Source organism: Schistocerca serialis, chromosome 1, assembly GCF_023864345.2.
Source record: "Schistocerca serialis cubense isolate TAMUIC-IGC-003099 chromosome 1, iqSchSeri2.2, whole genome shotgun sequence".
NCBI lineage: Eukaryota > Metazoa > Arthropoda > Insecta > Orthoptera > Acrididae > Schistocerca > Schistocerca serialis.
This window is the reverse complement of record NC_064638.1, coordinates 366752089-366773466: the sequence shown is the minus strand read 5'-3', so window position 1 is coordinate 366773466 and position 21378 is coordinate 366752089. Positions and strand designations below refer to the sequence as shown.

The window sequence follows — 21378 nt, the reverse complement described above, 5'->3', positions numbered from 1 at the left end:
TTCTCTCATTGTTATAGTAAATTACGTAAAAGATGGGAGAAATCATAATTTGCTCAAAAAATAATTTTTTTGCAGTCAAAGAATTAAGTTTTCTAACTCTATGCCATTTGCTGTGCAAGAATTGTTCAGATTACTTCATCAAAACCACAAGTAAATATCTAGTGAACATAGTAAGATAATTCAGCTCCAGTCCTGAAAGTTCATCAACTACGTATTCTTTCCTTAGTCATCATTTTGTGATGCTGCCAAGCCATGTCAAATACAAGTAAAACAGAGAAAAGAGCATTCTATTTATTCAAATAATAAGTGGTCAGTATATTTTAAAAGAGTGGAACCAGGAGTGCAGAAAACTGATTGATTAACTAGATATAACATAAAGAACGTGTATAGTTACTGCCATTTCAGCTACACAGCAACCCATAATATTTGTTATGCAATTATCTGCAGAATTAATGTAATTATAACAATGAACTCTGTCGTCATTTTTGTTTCATTAGTAGCTCATGAACTGAAGGCTATGTTTGTTAAGTCATTTCTCCAAGCACATCCAATGTTACCTGAATGACACCTTTCCAGGATGTTGGATTGGAAGACGAGGAGCAGTAGATAAACTTCATTATTGGTGGCCTCCCAGGTCTCCAAACCTCACACATTATTACTTTTATATGTTTGGTTATGTAAAAGACTATGTCCCCCCCCCCCCCCCCCCCCTCCTTCCCTGTGCCTGACACTCTTGAGAGTCTGTGACATCGCACCGTTGAAGCCATGAATTCAATAACGAAAGACCAGCTGCTTCTTGTGTGGCAGGAAATGAGCCACTGTTTTCATATTTGGCATGTAACACATGTTGCTCACATTGAATGCATAAAATTTTGAACTTTTCTCTTTACAGGAATGTTATAATTATGTTACTATCTTTTGTAGTTTGGAAGCAACAAATGTTTGAAATCTGTTCCATTTTTTTAAATAGCCCTGTATAGCCACTGGAGACTGTCCAAAAATGCAATAGTGTCTGGTGAATAAGCTTCCCAGTTTACAGGATGCATATGAGAGAAAAATAAAAATAACTGTAGTAATTATCAATTTACAATGTTTAATTTACAGCTGGAGCATCTGAGTATTATTAGCCAGCACACTGCAAACACTAAACCTAGTTATGGAAATGGAAATAAAACTCGCTGATATATACTTTTCGTTTTCTGGTCCTCGGTGGCCACATCTTTCAAATGCAAACTATAGTCACTGATGACGTTCAAGCAAAAATACAGTAATAGTGACTCTTTGACTTATGTTGCTTTGTATGAGGGTGGTTTGAAAAGTTCTCAGAATCACCATGAGACGTCAACGCTTGAGCAAAGAGTTGTTCACGTGATATTCATTGGACTGTTGCCTGTAAATATGTGCCACCTCAGTGCTCTTGGAAGAGAGGTGTGGCGGTGATGTTGCTGTTGTTCCTGCGTAGTGATTTACAAAGATGGGAGGGGGATGGAAATCGAGATTCGAGCAGTGATTAAGTACTTTGTAACAAAAGGTATGAAAGCAAAAGACATTCATGCCAATTTCCAGAATACACAGGGGGATCATGCTCCTTCATATTAAACTGTTGCCACGTGGACAAATGAATTTAAATTTGATCGCGAGAGCTTAGATGATAATCCGCACAGTGGTCAGCCACGATGAGTCACTACTCCCGATATCATTCCAAAAGCCCACAAAATGGTCATGGAGGATTGCCGAATGCAAGTGCGCGAAATTGCTCGTGTTTACCAGAAGTCATCTGAAACGGTATATCACATTTTAACTGAAGAATTAGAAATGAACAGATTACCTGCAAGATGGGTGTGCCCACACACATGTGCTGTCGCCATGGCAAAATTACATGAACTAAGGTATGAATTGTTTCCACACCCACCTTATTCACCTGATATGGCATTGTCAGACTTCAATCTCTTCACAGAACTGAAAATTTTTCTTGGTGGACAAAGATTCACTTCAAACGAAGAACTGATAGCCAGAGTTGACACCTATTTTGCAGGCCTAGAAGAAACTCATTTTCAAGATGGAATCGAGGCACTGGAACATCATTGAGCCAAGTGCATTAATCTCCAAGGGGACTACATTGAAAAATAAAAAAAAAGTTTCAGTGATGTAAGTGCTATTTTTCTATTCCGTTCCGAGAACTTTTCAAACCACCCTTGTATTAGAGCTTACAGTACTCCCACACCCAACACTTCCACCTAGCCTATTGAATGGAAATGTCACCATTCATGATATATTTCAATTATAGAAACATTCTGAAGGTTGAAAATCATTCAAATCAGAACGTTCTTCTTGAAACAACGAAATCCTACTCAGACGTGGTTTGTCTGACAGCACTCTCCCCCACACACACTACAAATGTTTTGAGCTGCTTCCACTGCCTGCACCTCTTCACTGAACCCAAAGCAAACAATATGTCATAAATGTTAGACCTTTTCCCCCTTGAGACTATTTTGTAATACTTAAACAACTTTCAAAATCCTGAAGCATGAAAAATCCAATACTTAATTGTTTAATGCATACTAAACTTCAAATAAGAAAATGACACTTCAAAAATACAGTTGTAGCAATCTATGCATAACAGACTGATACCTTTAGCAGACAGCCAAAATGTGTTAAAAAATGAGGGAATGAGTGGAATAAAACTTTGTGTTTTACATTGTGTCACAGTACAATCACAAAGCTGGTGGACTGGCCACCAGGATTGACATCTTTCACTCTAATGCCCAGTCCCAATACTGAGATATCACTCAATCCTTACTGGATGATCACAGTGTCATTCTGCCCCTTTGTTTGCCAGTCCAGGCCAATGTCAGGACTAGGGCTTATTTGGCCCAATGTAGTCATTAAATGTAGAGTTGTTTTCTGCCCCAACTGAAGGTAATATAAATACGAGTGGTAAACGTTTGTGTTAAGGCAGTGGGAGCCAAATGCTTACTAGTACAGGTTGTGTTAAGCCAGTGATATGTTCCACAGCTGGAGCCAGATGCTCACTAGGAAGATTAAACATAACTGTGCAATGACAGGCACACAGTTCACTTGCTTGTACAAGACTGTTTGTCACACGACATATTAACCTGCAGTTTAAAATCCTGCTGTGTTGTTTGAATTTGCTTTGTATGGTTATATGAAGCTCGAGGTAACTTGGACCCATGACTTTGTATTTGATCATGCTTACAATTTCGCAAATTGCTTATTCCTTCTATTCATTGTCATCTGGGGCTCACCCCTAATCATAGTTTCACTGCTCATTCTGGACTATACTTTTGTGTATCCATTAACACTGCTTTTAACCCATACTTATGTAGAGCTGGTCATGTTTCCCAAGGTAAATCTGAAGAAGTGGAGAAAATATCTGGTTAAGAAAGAAAGTGAAGAAGGACCAGGTTGAAAAAGGACACAGGACAAAATAGGGAGACAGAAAATACAACTCTAACATCAAATGTCGGGAAAGAAAAAAAGCTTAATAATGAAGAACATCTTGAAAGTGAAAAAGGCTGTGCATGAAAAAACAAATACTAAAAAATAAGTAGAATACCACAGAGTGGCCAGGGAGAGATTAAGAATGGAACAGAGACACAGTAGGACTGAAGGAGTGAGTGGAGGAGTATGGAGTTGAGAGACAGCAGGGAGTGAGACTAGCAATTGTTTTATCTTTGTGCATTGCAGGTGAGTAAACCACAATTCTATGAAGTGCCAGAAGTGTGCCCCAAGCCTACACAACAATAACTTGAATTTTAAGATCATTTAAGAACATTAATGCTATAGCACTTTAACTCAAGAGTATCTTGATTTTCAAATGCAGGGCTCCTTAAACAATTAAAATTTGAAATAAAATACAAGCATATAATGAATTACTGATGGCATAGCAAATCAACAGCAACTCAAATCTCTCTCCAAAACTAACATGAAGTACTGAATCCATGAAACAATTTTATCATAACAGCAATAACATTTCTTAATGAACAATCTATTCTTCCTCCGTAACTTTAACTCTGATATGTATTTACATGCTATTATCTATTCTTCAGTTTCTTTAAAATATTCATTTCTAGCTATTTCCATGTTAACTTCTGTAACAGTTTCCTCCTCCTTTGATTATGATGATAATATAAAGCACTCTTATTTGCAATAATTGTTACCTGTTGTCTGGTACAGGCCTCTCTTTCTTTTTCTCTTCTCGCTGTTTTAATTTATCATCTTCTCTTCTCTTGCTGCTCGGTGGTCCCTGAGGCAATGGCGACCATTCTTTCTCCTTCACATCCTTCCCACTTTTATTGTCTTCATTATCTTCAGTTTCATGACTGCGTAACACCTGCTTGTAAAATCATTGCCAATAACATAAACAGTACGTGATGTCAAAGATAACTGTATTTAATACAATAAAGTGTTTCTTAAGAGAAATCACAATGGGATGTCCTTACTGCAAACTGACGTCATAGTACTACGAAGTTGATGTTTAACACTCATAATATACCTCCTTTTGTGCTAATGTGATATGCAGGAGCAATCATTGCATGGCTAATCTCTGGTAGCAGAAATATCCTTTTTTTTTTAAACTTTACAACTATAATCAACCAATCCAAATGGTTCTGACAAATGTGCAACAAATTTAATTTTAATGTAAACTTTCAATGCAGTTTTCTTCTTTGACACCTAAATATTAAACTATGACTTCATCAAAAATAATAAATGAAAGTAAATGGTGCAGATGTATTTGTCGAGCAATAGATTGTTACTGCCCAATCCTTTAACTTGCTCTGAGTACCATGAGTATGGTCAACCACCTGAGACCGAGTTGCCCTTGTGACCAGTGTATCTCCCTGCGCTGAATATTTCTGGAGCACTACATAAGGCAAATGATGGTACCCCTTTGGAAAATGGCAGCAAGGGATGGGAAAGGACACCAGGTGCATTCAGTATGTATGCCTGGGGGCCTCATTCAAAATGTTGAAGAGGCTATTCCGACAGCCATTGAGGGAACAGGGTACAACCAGCTGTAGTTTGTGGCACACACTGGAACAACTATGCCTGTCACCTGGGCTCTCAGGTCACCCTTCGATAATTTCAGTGACTGGCAGAGAACATTGAGAAGACCAGCCATATGCATGGAGTTTCCATGAAACTCATAATTTGCAGCATTGTCCCCAGAGCTGACTGTGGCCCTTTGGTTCTGATTCAAGTGGAAGGAACCAGAGATTTCAAAGGTTCTGTGACAAGTTAGACGGCAATTTCTTGGATGTGCGCCAAAGGGTTGTCAGCTATGTGGTCCCCCCTAAATGGCTCTGTTGTGCACTAAACATCAGATGCTGCTACTCAGGTAACTGACTATGTCTCGGGTGCACACAAGGGATTTTTAGATTATGCAACTATCCATCCAATCCAGATAATAATAACTGTACCAAACCCAGAAGTATCAACAAAAGAAATGCCTCCCACAGGTGTGAGCATTAAAATCCTAATGATTAACTGTCAAAGTATTTGCAACGAAGTGCCTGAGTTTGAAGTGCTCCTGAGAAGCAGTGAAGCTCACATAATACTGGCTACAGAAAGCTGGTTGAAACCTGAAATTGATAGCAGCGAGATTTTTGTGGAAAATTTGGGTGTTTATCAAAAGGATAGGCAACTGGGAAATGGAGGCAGTGTGTATGTGTCACAGTAGGGAAACTAAAATCTGCCGAGATAGAAATTGCTGCTGCATGTGAGACTGTTTGGGGAAGACTCAGTATCATGGATGGGCATGAAGAGATAACTGGATCCTTCTACCACTCACCAGACTCACTTCATGGTGTAACCAAAAACTTCAGAGAAAATCTCAGTTCACTTGGAGATAAGTTCCCCAATCATACTACAGTCTCCAATGAAGGTTTTACGTTTCTAACAATTAATTGGGAAAATTATAGTTTTGTTAGTGGTGTGCTTGATAAGACATCAAGTGAAACATTACTAAATGCCATCTCTGGAAACTACCTAGAACAGATAGTTCAGAACCCCACTCATGATGGAAATATATTGGATCTAATGGCAACAAATATACCTCAACTCTTTGAGGTTGTCCACATCAAAACTGGTATTAGTGACTATGATGCTGTTGTGGCAACAATAATTACCAAAGTACAAAGGATAACTAAAACAAGCAGAAAGATATATATGTTCAGCAAGTTAGATGAAAAATCGGTAATGTCATATCTCAGTGAGAAACTTGGAACTTTCACCACAGGGCAGGAACTTTCAGAGGAACTATGGCACAAGTTTAAAAGAATAACTGACCATGTGCTGGATAGATACGTATCCAGTAGAACAGTTCATAATTTGAGGGGACCCTTTGAGGTATACAGTCACTGTAAACAAACTTCCAAAGAAACGGGAACTATTGCATAATAGGTGTACAACAAAGCAAAGGGCTATAATAGAGAGATGCTGAATAAAACAGGTTTTACTGTCAAGAGAACAATATATGATGACCTCAATGACTACCACAGCAGGATATTGTCAAATGAGCTTCCACAAAACCCAAAGAAATTCTGGCTGTATGTAAAGGCTGTTAGTGGCACCTAAGTTAGTGTCCAGTTGCTAGCAAATCAGACAGGAACTGAAACTGAGGGTAGCAAAGCAAAAGCTGAAATGTTTAACTCCATTTTCAAATGTTCCTTTACAAAGGAAAATTCAGGACCATTTCCCTCAATTTAATCCCTGTACCACTGAAAAGATGAGTGCAATAAGTATCAGTGTCAGTGGTGTTGAGAAACAGCTGAAATTGTTAAAATTGAACAAAGCTCCAGGGCCCAATGAAATCCCTATGAGATTCTATATTTAATTTGCGACTGAGTTAGCCCCTCTTCTAACTATAATCTGTAATATATCCCTCTAAATAAAGCCACACCCACTTCTTGGGAAAAATCACAGGTCACACCTGCCCACAAGAAGGGTAGTAAAAGTGATCCTTAAAACTACAATCCAATATCCTCAAGATTGATTTGTTGTAGAAACTTGGAACAAATTCTGTGCTCAAACATAATGAGGTATCCTGAACAGAATGACCTCCTCAATGCCAAGCAGCATGGATTCTGTAAATATTGGTCATGTTAAACTCAACTTGCACTTTTATCACATGATGTAGTGAAAGCTTTGAACCAAGGCAATCAGGTAGATGCAACCAATCTCAATTTTTGAAAACCATCTGACTCAGTACCCCACCTACATTTATTGTCAAAAGTATGATCGTATAGTGTATAAAGTGAAATTTGTGACTGGACTGAAGACTTTTTGGTTGGGAGGGCGCAGCATGTTACCTTGGATGGAAAATCACTGTCCGATGTAGAAGTAACTTCAGCTGTGCTCCAGGAAAGTGTGTTGGGACCCTTATTGCTCATGTTGTATATTAATGACCTTGCAGACAATATTAATAGTAATTCAGACTTTTTGCATATGATGCAGTTACCTATAATGAAGCACAGTCTGAAAGAAGTTGCATAAATATTCAGTCAGATCTTGATAATATTTCAAAGTGGTGCACAGATTGGCAACTTGTTTTAAGTGTTCAGAAATGTAAAATTGTGCACTTCACAAAATGAAAAAGAATAGTATCCTCTAACTGTAAATCAATGAGTCACTGTTGGAATTGGCCAACTCATACAAGTACCTGGGTGTAATGCTCTGTATGGATATGAAATGGAATTATCACACAGACTCAGTTGTGAGGTAAAGCAGGTGGTAGACTTCTGTTTATTGGTAGAATACTTGGGAAGTGCAGGCAGTTTACAAAGGAGATTGCTTACAAATCACTCGTGTGACCAGTTCAAGAATATTGTTCAAGAGCCTGTACCAAATACGACTATCAGGAAATATTGAACATATACAGAGAAAGGCTGCAAAAATGGTCAAAGGTTTGTCTGATCCATGGGAAAGTGTCACAGAGATGCTGAAAAACCTGAACTGTCTAACTCCTGAAGATAGACGTAAACTATCCCGATAAGTCTGTTGACAAAGTTTCACAAACTGGCTTTACATGACAACTCTAAGAGTATACTAAAATCTGCTATGTGTTGCTCACATAGGGATTGTGGGGATAAGATTAGAATAATTACTGCATGCGCAGAGGAATTCAAACAATCATTCTTCCTGCATACATGAATAGAAGTGGTGGTGTTTATATGATTTCCCTGTCTATAAAGAGGCGATGTTAAGCTCCCTTAGGTTGCCTTTGTTTAATCTAAAACATCATATTAAATCATGTATGGATAAATGAAGTATTCCAATCATTTGCGAGATACAGTGGCATTTATAGTGGATCACATTAATAATTTTTCCAATTTATTTCTGCAGAATGAGTATCACACAAACTGAACAATAGCTTCATATACAATGTGTTATTTATAGTATAGAAAATGGATTACTTACTCATTGGAGGAGGACAATTTACATGGCGCACATATTATGGGTAGGCAAACAGTGCAGCTACAATAAATTAAATTCTGGATATGCAGCTATACAAACTGCAAGTCTTCCACCAATATTTTGTTCACAAAGTAAGGACTGCATTTCATACATTGTCCAAATTAAAGCCACTATCACAATTTTTAAATGTTCCACAAATTGAATCTCAAGCACTTCCTTGACCGGTGAGTCCCAAAATGACAATGTGGAAGCTAAAATCAACATGTTACTGTAGATGAAAGAGTAACCCACATCTATACAATGCTCTACCAGTGCTGACTAGTTCGTTTGTACAATACAGGTGATTAATGGATCTCTCATGTTGATTGGCCAAAGTGACACAAATTTGTAAAGGAATCTGCATCTGTTTTTTGATGCAACAAAATATCTTTACATCTTGTTGTTGTTGTTGTTGTTGTTGTTGGTGGTGGTGGTGGTGGTTTTAAGCCTGAAGACTGATTTGATACAGCTCTCCATCCTAGTATTTCATATGCCAGTCTCTACATCCCTGCATAATTACATCAGTAACATGCATTTGAACCTGCTTACTAAATTTCAGCGTTGGTCTCCCTCCCTTAATATTTACCTCCCACACTACCTATCATCATCACATTGAAGATTCCTTGGTGCCTGAGGATTTATTTATTTATTCCATGTGATCTGATGGTACACAGTGTGTTACAGATGTCGGAAAGTATCAGTTAATTATTGTTAACATATATTAACATAAAGTATCCTAATGTATTATATTGCAAAGATTGGTTAAGTTTACTTCACTCCATTCCTTAGTGTTTTCAGTTTAACGTAAATAGCAAGATTACTGTTCTAGGTATTCATTTATAGAGTAAAAACAGTGACACAACAAATATGACTTCAGGGCGTTGCTAAATTTTATGTTGTCTTTGATGGACTTAATACTAGTGGGAAGATTATTGAACAGTTGGAGGGCCACATTGAAAGCTCCCTTTTTACAGAGTTGAGTGTTTGTATGTAAAACATGCAGAGGAGGAGGAGGAGGAGATTAGTGTTTAACGTCCCGTCGACAACGAGGTCATTAGAGACGGAGCGCAAGCTCTGGGTGAGGGAAGGATGGGGAAGGAAATCGGCCGTGCCCTTTCAAAGGAACCATCCCGGCATTTGCCTGAAGCGATTGAGGGAAATCACGGAAAACCTAAATCAGGATGGCCGGAGACGGGATTGAACCGTCGTCCTCCCGAATGCGAGTCCAGTGTGCTAACCACTGCGCCACCTCGCTCGGTAAAACATGCAGATTTGAGTTTTTCCTGGTGTTATGTTTATGTGCCCTATCAATGATTGCTTCTTTTAATCAGGCTGTGCCATAATTTTTTTTTTTTTTACCCAACCAAATTTGAAACTTCTTCATTATTTATTCGATTTGCCATCTATCCTCAAGCATTATTCTATAGCACCAAATTTCAAACTCTTCTATTTTCTCCTTGTCCAAACTGTTTATTGTCCATGTTTCGCTTCCCTACAAGGCTACAATCCAGACAAATACTTCCTAATATTTAAATTTATATTCAATGTCAACAGATTTCTCTTTTTCAAAAATTCTTTTCTTGCTACTGCCAGTCTGTATTTTACATCCTCTCTACTCTGGGCATCATCAGTTATTTTGTTGCCCAAATAGCAAAAATCATCTATGAGGTGCTATCCAAAATTTTCACGACTGGTGCTGCCATCTGTTGAAAATCTTACCTTAGGACTTCTAGTCACCATCACCCACGAAGTAGTTCCAATCCGCTTGTACACACCGGTCCCAGCACTTCTGCCACTGGTCATACATTTTCTGGAAGTCCTGTTCTTTGAGGGTGTTTATCACTGCCAGCAATGCTTCTTGAATCCTCTCTAGAGTGTCGAACTGATGACATTTCAATTTGAGTTTCAGTTTTGGGAATAGCACGAAGTCGCAAGGTGCCAAATCTGGTGAGTACGGTGGGTGGGGTACAACCGCCATGTTGTTTTTTGCCAAAAGGTCCTGGTGAGCAAGGACGTGTGACAGGGCACGTTGTCGTGATGCAGCAGCCAGTTCCCTTGACGCCAAAGTTCGGGCCATCATCGCCACACGTTTTCACGGAGCCGTCACAGTAGTACACGGAATTCACTGTTTGATTGGGTGGGACGAATTTTTTGTGCACAATTGCCTTGGTATAAAAGAAAACGATGATCATGCTCTTCACTTTCCTTTTCATCTGACTCGCTTTTTTGGGTCTTGGAGAGCCCGGGATCTTCCACTGGGACGATTGGTGCTTTGTGCCCCAAACACTTGTTGAATCATTGCAAGGATCTCTGCAGCACTTTTCCCGAGATTTGAACAGAATTTTATTCGCCCATTCTGTTCTGTTCGAGGATCCATCACAAAATCGCCACGCATCAAACACAGAGTATTACGGAAATCACTGTGGACACGCAATACGTCCTCCCAGCTGAGTGCCACTCTACACACTGACTCATCAGATATGCAGCTCTTGCCACCTAGCGGTGCACAAATCTACTACTCCTACTTTCCAGATGGCAGCACCAGTCCCAAAAATTTTGGATTCCATCTCGTATTATTTTTAGTATCATTTCCTAATCTGATGTCCTCAGCATCACCTGATCTACATTACGTTACCTCTGTTTTACTTTTGTTCACATTCATCTTACAAGACACTGTACTTTTCGTTTCACTTATCTTCCAGGATTTTTGCTACAGCAACAATGTCATTGACAAAAACCTCGAAGCTATTATTTCTTCTCCCAGAATTTCAATTCCCACTCCAAATCTCTTCTTGGTTGGCTACACAGCTTTATCAATGTACATGGTGAATAACATCGGGGATGGGCTACTTCTCTGTCCCCTTCCCTTTCATGTTCTTTCACTCTTGTAACTGCAATCTCTGTGTTTTATCCTTGATACCTACAGAATTGTGAAGATTGTAGTCAACATTCCCAAAAGCTTTATCTAAATCTACAAATGCAATAAATGTACCTCTGCCTTTCTTTAACCTATTTTCTAACATTAATCATAAAGTCAGAAATGCATATTATGTCCTACATTTCCTGGAACCCAAACTGATCTTCTTTGATGTCAGGCTCTACCAGTTTTTTCATTCTTTCCTAACTAATTCATTTTAGTATTTTGCAACTATGGCTGGCTCCTCCCAAAGGATCTCAATAATGTTGAGGGAATGTTGTTTATTCCAACTTAGGTTTTTCAGAATTCTGTCATTACTTTTCACATTATTATATCTCCCATCTCATCTTCCTTTACTTCCAGTTTCCTTATGAAAATGTCTTTCAGTCCATTTTCCTTGTTTAGCTCTTCTGTTTATTCCTTCCATCATTAATTTATATGCTTAGTCCTGCTTTTCATCTGAGCTAATGATATTCATACAGTCACTTCTCTAATTTTTCTATGGATGGCATCAATTTTTTCCGTATTCAAACATGTTTCTACAGCCTTGAATTTGTCCTCTAGGTGTTCCTCCTTAGCTGATTTTCACTTTCTGTCAGTCTCATTTTTTGATGTCTGTACTCCCTTTTGCCAACTTTCCCCAGATAAATTTCATATCTTGTGTGCTGTTGATGAGGATGAGTTAGAGGATTTAATCTGGGTCAAATATCTGCTCGTTTTGTCCTCTATTGCCTTCATTATTTGATCTCTAAAAGCTACTCATTTGTTTTGCACTGTATCCCTTCTTGCAGTCACAGTCAATCGTTGTCTAACACTCCCTTTGAAACTCTCAACAACTTCTGTTTCTTTCAACTTATCCAGGTCTGTTTCTTTCAACTTATCCAGGTCTCATCTCCTTAATTTCACCTTTCCACTGCTTCTCAGTTTCAATCTGCAGTTCATAATCTCCTGCAACTACTGAAATGGCTGCTGCCCTCTTCAGGAACCACAGATCCACAGGTTGGTCTGACCTCTCCACAGATAATCCTCCATTGTTGTTGTTGTTACAACTATAGTACAGCTACTTGTATCGTACAGGCACACAAGTTACCACACCTCGGTAAAGTCTAAGGTTCTTGAGGGCCCTACCTTTTTATTGGCCCGAATATTGACAAAGGTATAACTTCTTTGTTTGATTATGTGTTCATGTCATTTTACTGTCAATTTAAAGGTGAGTTTTAAGAATGGACTGATAGAAATACCACAACAAGCCCTCTGTCCGATCTGGTGAGTAATTCACTTATGGGAACTCTGAGGACAAGGCATTGAACTTTGCAAGACTCCAACCAACAACATTCTGTAGGTACAGGAATAATATATTTGTGGTATGGCCTCACATAAAAGATGCATTTCATCAGTTTTTGAGGCATCTGAATTTCATTAATGGCAGTATTTAATTCATCCTGGAAACGGAGAAGGATGATTGGTTCCTGTCTGTGGATGTTCTCATTCGTAAGCTGAAAACACAGCAAGACATGCTGTACACCCCCCCCCCCCCCCCTACACACACACACACACACACACACACACACACACATATATATATATATATATATATATATATATATATATATATATATATATATATATATATATATATATATATATATATGTAATGGAAGGAAACATTATATATATATATATATATATATATACAAATCTCTAATTACATGTCTGCAGTTTCCATGGCCCTTCACAAACTGCTGGGATCCTTAAAACTTTGGTGCATAGGGCACATGCGAGTTTCAGACAATGGCACTCTGCAGCTTTGAGTTCTTACTCCTAAAGAGCATTTCTGAAATGAATGGATATTTCCAACAACAGATTCACTAAACATTTCACGTGAAACCAAAAATATGTGAAACTGAGAACACTGAAACACTATTAAAAAGATGAGGGTGAATCAAGTTAATTGCATTTCTGCCTTAAATGGGTGCACTTTCCTCAAACACAGGTTGTATCATAGCAAACACTGTGCAAGTGTTCTTCCACCGTCCTATGAAGACTGCATCTATAATTGGTTCTGTGAAGGAGATCTTGTTGCATCAAACAGGAGGTATTACCAGATTCCTTGTGAGAGAATACAGACTGACCAAACACAACCAACTATTGGTGTGAGACGCCCTGAACACCATTGGTAGACCTGCTTGCTCAACCAGACAAGCCAGTAGCTGCGAACTTTGTGCAGACATGGTAATTTCCACCACATCAATTTGGTACTCAGTGTCTAAGGAAGCCACACAGATACAATTTTCAAAACATTTAATAAATTGCAATAGACATTTTCATTTGGCCATGGCTTAAGGTCTGGCCCCTGCTATAATTAAAACAGAAAGAAGTTGCTATGGTGTTGCCATCAATGAAGATAAATCGACAAAGGATTCAACTATCTGAGCGCTTTACCCATCTGCTGCAGTGGAGGGTTTACACATCTGCAAGGTGTACATCTATGCCACTGACTAGAATTTGTGTTGTAGACTTGGCTGCATAGTACTCCATGGTATTGCATATAAAACCAGTTATGGTACTGTTTTGTCAATCTCTCAGCTCACTTTAAGGATGACCGGAAGATATTTAGTCGAACTATCAACTGAAGGGTTGGAATCCGTGGGGCTACAGGCCTTAAATTCAATGGATTATTCAGTACTCTATAAAAATGTACAAATACACAGTATAATAACAACACAAGTGTTTAGAGGTTAATCAACACATCTCAAATTATTTCTTGGCCACCAGGTACTGCAGTTCAACTTCCTTTGATGATCTGATGCTTATTTTTAGTTTTTTGTATGTAACATGTAACACAGATGTCTAAGAATCCAAAATATTGAACATCTCCCATTTGATAATGTTAGTATAGTAATAGGTCTACAGACTGCCTTCAAGACCGAGATGTCTGTGTGCATAAATTTTCTTTAGAAGTGTACATATGTATTCTGAGCAAAATATAGGTTGCCTCTTACACAGAAGGTTACAGCAACCAGCCACTTTTTACAGTGCCATTTATTTATTTAAACAGTGCTGTTACTGATTTTGAACCAATAGGGTCATCTTCAGACATCTAATACACATTTTACATTAGATTTTGTGTTTTGTTTCCCCACCAGATGAAACTTCCTTGGGATGGTGATGCCCTACAACCAAAACGAGATGTGTGACAATGTCTTTTTCATTGCAGTTGTGCCTCATGATGATTTTAAGTGTTGTAAACAAATTATTATTATTATTATTAAATGGAAGTTGTTTTGGTTACTTACAATGAAGAATCTGTGCCATTACATTCCAATGCAGGTTGCTTATCATCTTGCAGCATCAAAAACTGTATAATACACAAAAAAGTGCATTATACAGTTTTCGATGCTGCAAGATAATAAATAACCTGCACTGGAACGTAATGGCATGGAGTCTTCATTGTAAGTAACGAAAACATCTTCCATTTAATAATAATAATTTTTTACAACACTTAAAATTGTCATGAGGCACAATTACAATTAAAAAGATGTCTCACATCTTGTTTTGGTTGTAGGGCATCACCACCCCAAGGAAGTTTTGTCAGGTGGGGAAATAAAACACGAAATCTAATGTAAAACGTGAACTAGCTGTCTGAAGATGAACCTATAGGTTCAAAACCAGTAACAAGTTGTTTAAATAAATAAATAGATAGATAACATTGTAAAAAGTGGCTGGTTGCTGTAACCTTCTGTGTTAAGAGTCAACCTATATTTTGTACACAGCCATCGACTCAAAATGTCTGTTTTTTACAAAATAGCATTTTGAGCAAACACTCAGAATATATTTTGACTGGGCAACCTTAAGAGGATAATAATCAAAATGCTCATATACTTTTTGTATGTGTGGGAATAACTTTTGTACAACAGAATCAATACTTATAATATTTGTTTAGCTGACTCATTATACACAATGCCACACATTTTATGAACACCACATATAAAATTGATATTACAACATATGAAATGCCTGGAATGTTTTTTGGTCAGGGTAAAACTTTTCAGCTGCAGGGAAGTTATAAAGTCAAAAAGTTTAAGTGTTCTAATGCTTTTATATCACTGTATGTATATTTCATCCTTCTTTGTTTATAAAATGGGCCAAGTTAAAAACTTATTTTGATGTTAATTTTCTTTTTGTTTTACAAAAAAATTGTCAGTGCTTCTTGTCGGTGAAATGAAATATGGTCACAACGCAGAGCAAACACATAGTAGCAAATTGTAAGTTATTCATGCATATGTGGTTTCTTGGTACACTGCTGAGAGAACTGTATTTGTGCCCAGTAACATACCTCTCACGGAGTTTTCATTTACAATAACATTTCTAAAGAACTTAGTAAACCATAGGTACTTAAAATCATCAAAGCCCTTTCCTTTCCAACAACCAGCTACTCTAGGGAACAAATTTCTAAAAGTTATCTTACCAAAGAATGATGAAAATCGCTATTGATATTTCTTTGCCCTGCGAAAGCATAAGCATGAGCATTGAGGACACACAGAAGGACAACATGGGAAAGAAATGTGATATCATTTCGTGATCAGTCAATCTAACCTCCATAGCATGTCAAAGCAGCCACCTACCTCAATACTAAAGTTGCAATCTACAAAAACATTACAGTCTATTGGTCTTTTTATCAATATTCCTGTCAGTCTTTTCCATTCTAACAATTTCTGTGAAGTAAAAGACAACACTATAATTCTCTTTTGTCAAACCACTTTATGGAATGCATCATATTAGTTGACATCAGTTCTCTTGTAGTTTTGGCATACTGCATCTATTCTCATGAACAGTGCCACCTGTGATTGTGAAGCTAGTGGGCCACAGCTGAGTTTGAATACTACTTGTCAATAAAGAGCATGTCCAGTTCAAAATAGGTCTAAATGTTGCAATTATTTCATAACTTTTTCCCAAATTGTAGAACTGCATTTCCATTGTTGTGACTGCATATACAATGAAATCTGAGAAATTAAGTCTTAAGGCCAAATATCATAAACATAAACCCCTTTTTAATTTGCGTGGAATAAATGAATGAAATCTAGCTGACCTTTGAACAATATACTTTCATCACTGCAGAGTTTTGATGTGTTGAAAACTACTGCAGATAGCGCTTCAATCTTTATCAGTGATATTCCAAATTTTGAATAAACTATTTTCTCTGGTACTGGCGAAATTATCACTGAAGTGAAACCTTATCAGACTTTATATAAGGTCTTGGGACAAAATTTTGTTGAAAAGTGGAATGTTTGAAAGTATCTCTGCTGATAACCACTAATTATCAATTTTCCCACACAAGCCATGGAAGGGAATTGTCTGAAATAAATTCCAGCAGATCATTTGTCAGAAAGATCGTTACTAAAAAGAAGCCGCATGAATCATTCTCTAGTTAACACATGCATTCTAACAGTAACCATCACACACATGCATAAATAGGTGTAAATAAGTTATTTTTCTCAATTACGCCTGATGGTATAAAATTCTCTTTTCAACATTATTTCAATACCACTTCTAGGCTCTTGAGATTCTGAATAACAATTAGCTAAATCTCTCGTAGACAGGGCATATTGGTGTGTGGTATACTGATGTAAATGACTCAGAATTGCTACTCTGAGATTCTGTAGAACTGTCATTAAGTTCATCTTATTGTATCCTACAGAGACTTTCCAGGAGTTTATCCTCTGCACAACAATAGCAAAGTTTCATTTCTTATGTAAATATGTAACTCACTTTAACTATACAGAGACCACAAGATCAAATGTTAGTATACTCTCCAATTAAGCAGCCCAAACTTTGAACATTTACTGGGGCCAGATGGACGGGGGCGACAAAGACAAGGGAGGAAGGTTGACAGATATTTGAAGATGCTTGTTAATGTGTTCACAGTACACAGGTACCAGTACAGCGGCATGTCTTAAGATACCCAAAGTGCCACACTGCTCAGAGTCAAATGATACGGCACACCTAAACACATATATACCACCAAAAATACCTACAGCACATGTGAAATGGTGTATGTGCCTCATGTGACACACCATAACATTCAAAGGGTTAATAATTTGCTCTTTATTCATAAAAATTACAACGAAGAAGCTATTAAGAACACATTATCCTGACATATTCCATTCAAAAACAATCACTGAAAACATTGCAAGGAATTACTCATGACAGAGTTACCAATTATTTAGTCATCATTTGCATTTTGTCCAAGTATATGGTACCCACCTATAGACAATCTGTAACTTATTTCAATAAGTGCTTTTAATAAGGCATATGTTTTTTCCCCACCAGCTGCTACGTTTAGCAGCTTTCCGAGTTGAAATTCAGTTCGGATTGTAAAATTCGGTGTCCATTTACACGTGGAACAGTAGCAAAACTGAATTATATGTGAAAGCTCCTTCCCATCACTGTCTTCACTCACATTTTATATGCTCAGTACAGTACACATCAATACCTATCTTTCATAATTTTCGATAACAACATATTATTTATTACAAGGTGAGGCAGAGAAAGTACAGGTTTTTCAAATGGGTAGAGCACTGGAAGAAAAAGGGGGCAATAGTCATTCCTGTCCAACAACCACCGCTGTAGACACTGATGTTTTAGCTCAGTACCTATGGCACTGTGACCCATAGAATACTGTGCATTTAAAGCATAGCAGTTTTTCCCTGCAAAAATGTGAATCTGTGATGACCGTCTTCAGACAATACTTCAATGCTACCCAGTAAGAGCGACAGTAGACAGCAACATGCTACTACAATTGGCAGATTTGCTCCAAAGTACAAAAATGAGACAGAGTGGAAACTACACTGCCTTACATAAAGGAATGGAAATCCAAGCAAGTAGAACCAGTGAGACTTCCAACTGTAGCGTTACGAATGGCAACATTCTGTGGCTTTATACATGTCAGGTTGGTCCCTAAAGTACGTAGAAATGCACTTACAATGAATTGCACTTCCATGCGTAGTTGAAGGCCACTGAATTACAGAAAGAATTTTACTCACCACTTTAAATGGAATAATACTGTACCAATAATTAGCGACAAAGCAAATTTTCACATGACTTGTGTGGTGTCACCGCCAGACACCACACTTGCTAGGTGGTAGCTTAAATCGGCCACGGTCCACTAGTACATGTCGGACCCGCGTGTCGCCACTGTGTGATCGCAGACCGAGCGCCACCACAAGGCAGGTCTCGAGATACGGAATAGCACTCGCCCCAGTTGTACGACGACTTTGCTAGCGACTACACTGACGAAGCCTTTCTCTCATTTGCCGAGAGACAGTTAGAATAGCCTTCAGCTAAGTCCATGGCTACGACCTAGCAAGGCGCCATTAGCCTTACATAGTTTGATAGTTATCGTATGAAATGTCTCAACAAGAAGAACGATGTATACAACAAGGATAAATAAAAGATAAGTATTCGAGGAGCTGCATACTTTTCTTATGAGAATTCACTACTTATCATGTTCCAGAATTCACGCCCGTCTGCGTTAGATAGCGCGCATTTAGGCCGCCTCTATCTACAAGGTGTTGGCACATTTACCAACACATCATTGGCGACGAGACAATGGAAAGGGTCTTGTTCTTTCTAATTGCTTACATTTACTTGTGTCATGGCTTTGCCACAATCTCCGGATGTACTGTCCGAATTTTATCGTTTGCAGAATCAGCAGACGCAGGTGTTATTGGATGCCCTGGGACAGCTCGTCCAGGGTCAATGTGCCATTCAAACCGATGCGGCAGCCGCCGCTTCACCGCTCCCGCAGCCACAACTTGCAGTTGCACCGCAGTTTCGCAATTTTGATGCGACGCATGAGTCCTGGACGGAATGGTCACGCCAGTTTGGATTTCATCTCGCCGCCTACAGAATTCAAGGTAGCGAGCGGCAGCCTCATTTATTGGCGTGTGTAGGGGTGCAAACGTACCATGTGATAGTGAAATTGTTTCCCCGACGCGACGTAGCAACTCTGTCCTACGAAGAAATTTTGTCGGCATTGGACGCCTATTTCAAGGAAACAGTAAATGTAGTTGCAAAACGGTATACTTTCTTTCGTACAAAACATACGGCCGGTCAAACTAATAGGGAGTGGGTTGCAACTTTGCAAGGCCTTACTAGGGATTGTGCGTTTGAATGTGACTGTGGCCTTCCTTATTCAGATACTATGGTGCGTGATGCAATTGCACAGAATGTTTCTGATGTTCGCATACGGGAACAGATTTTGAAACTAGTTAATCCCTCCCTTCAGCAAGTGATAGACATATCAGATAGGCAAGACACACTTGACTGTGCTCAGGAATCTTTTGCAACTTCGCCAGCCGTGTGTCACATTAACCGGCCTGCCGGGTGTGCTGCGCAGCCCGGTAAACTGCCCTCACGCACGTCCACACAGCTGCCGCCACGCTCTACACCAGGTGTGCCGCGCCAGCATACAACTGCAGTGAAATCATGCCCGCGGTGTGCAACTAGATATTCGCGTGAAAATTGCCCATCACGCCACGCTATTTGCTTTTTCTGTAATAAGAAAGGACATGTTCAAAGTGTTTGCCAGAAAAAGCTCAGATCAGACAATCACAATCATTCCAGGCCCTTTGCTTCGCGCCGGAATCAAACCAAGGACACTCAGGCTAGTGGACCTTCGCCCATGGACATTCATGTAGTTACTTCCACCCCGTCCAGTGCCACTTTCTCTAACAGTGACTGTGTTCACAAAAAGTGTGCGTCGACGTCGCCGGAAATCACGTCCATTAGCAAGTGCTTCTGTACCTGTATCAGTTCAAATTGCACGAGACAGTCGCTCTTGTCGTCAGCAGGACAATAAACTTTTTGTAGATTTGGACTTTAATGGCAAGGTCATACCATTCCAGCTCGATACCGGAGCTGCAGTTTCATTACTCAATCACGACACGTACAAACAACTGGGCAAACCTCCGTTGCGTGCCGCAACTGTTAAGCTCACTACTTATTCAGGACAGAAAATTCCTGTGTTAGGACAGTGCAGCCTTCTTGCAACATACAAGGGACAAACAAAACTTGTGTCATTTTACATTCTTCGTTCTTCTACTGCAGTGAACTTGTTTGGTTTAGATTTATTTCAGTTGTTTAACATGTCTATTGTAAATCAGGTCCTATCAGTGAATCAGACTGTGCCTTCAGACAGTGTTTCTCGTTTGTGTGAAGAATTTGCAGACATTTTTGCACCGGGCCTTGGTTGCGCTAAGAACTATGAAGCACATTTGGAACTGAAAGTAAACGCGCAACCGAAATTTTTCCGAGCACGCAATGTTCCCCACGCATTGCGTGATGAGGTCGCAAGAACATTAAACGATTTAGAATCACAAGGTGTAATTGACCGTGTGCAAGCTTCTCTCTGGGCCTCACCCTTAGTCATTTTGCCAAAACCTTCCGGAAAACTGAGACTTTGTGTGGACTTCAAGGCAACAGTGAATCCACAACTCGTGATTGCAACTTTTCCCTTACCCCGCCCGGAAGATCTTTTTGATAAACTGTGCCCGGGTAAATACTTTTCCAAGTTGGACCTAGCAGATGCGTACTTGCAAATCCCAGTGGACGCCGAATCCCAGCGCGTCTTGGTGGTTAACACGCATCTTGGTTTGTACCGCTTCAAAAGACTGCCATTCGGGTGTGCATCCGCCCCTGCATTGTTTCAGCAATATTTACAAACTATTTGTGCGTCTGTCCCTACTGCTGCGAACTATCTGGACGATATTGTGATCTCCGGAAAGACGGCAGACGAGTATTTAGCACACCTACGAACATTATTTCAGGTATTGCGCCAACATGGTCTTCGCTTGCGGAAGAACAAATGTGTGTTTTTTGCTCGTGACTTACCATACCTGGGCCATGTCATCAATGCCCAAGGCATACATCCGAGTCCAGAGCACCTCCGTGCCATACAAGATTTGCCTTCGCCACAGAATATGAAA

The 21378-nt window shown here is 39.1% G+C and overlaps 1 protein-coding gene across 2 annotated transcripts in view; it reads right to left on the bottom strand.

Moving 5' to 3' along the window:
- Positions 1-21378, bottom strand: part of LOC126470452 (histone-lysine N-methyltransferase, H3 lysine-79 specific) — a 79738-nt gene that overhangs the window by 14074 nt on the left and 44286 nt on the right. The window contains exon 5 of one of the 2 annotated variants that reach the window (XM_050098301.1): positions 4182-4357. In XM_050098301.1, the coding sequence (XP_049954258.1) occupies positions 4182-4357 (176 nt within the window). The remainder of the gene's footprint in view (positions 1-4181; positions 4358-21378) is intronic. The other variant, XM_050098310.1, reaches the window with a different exon arrangement.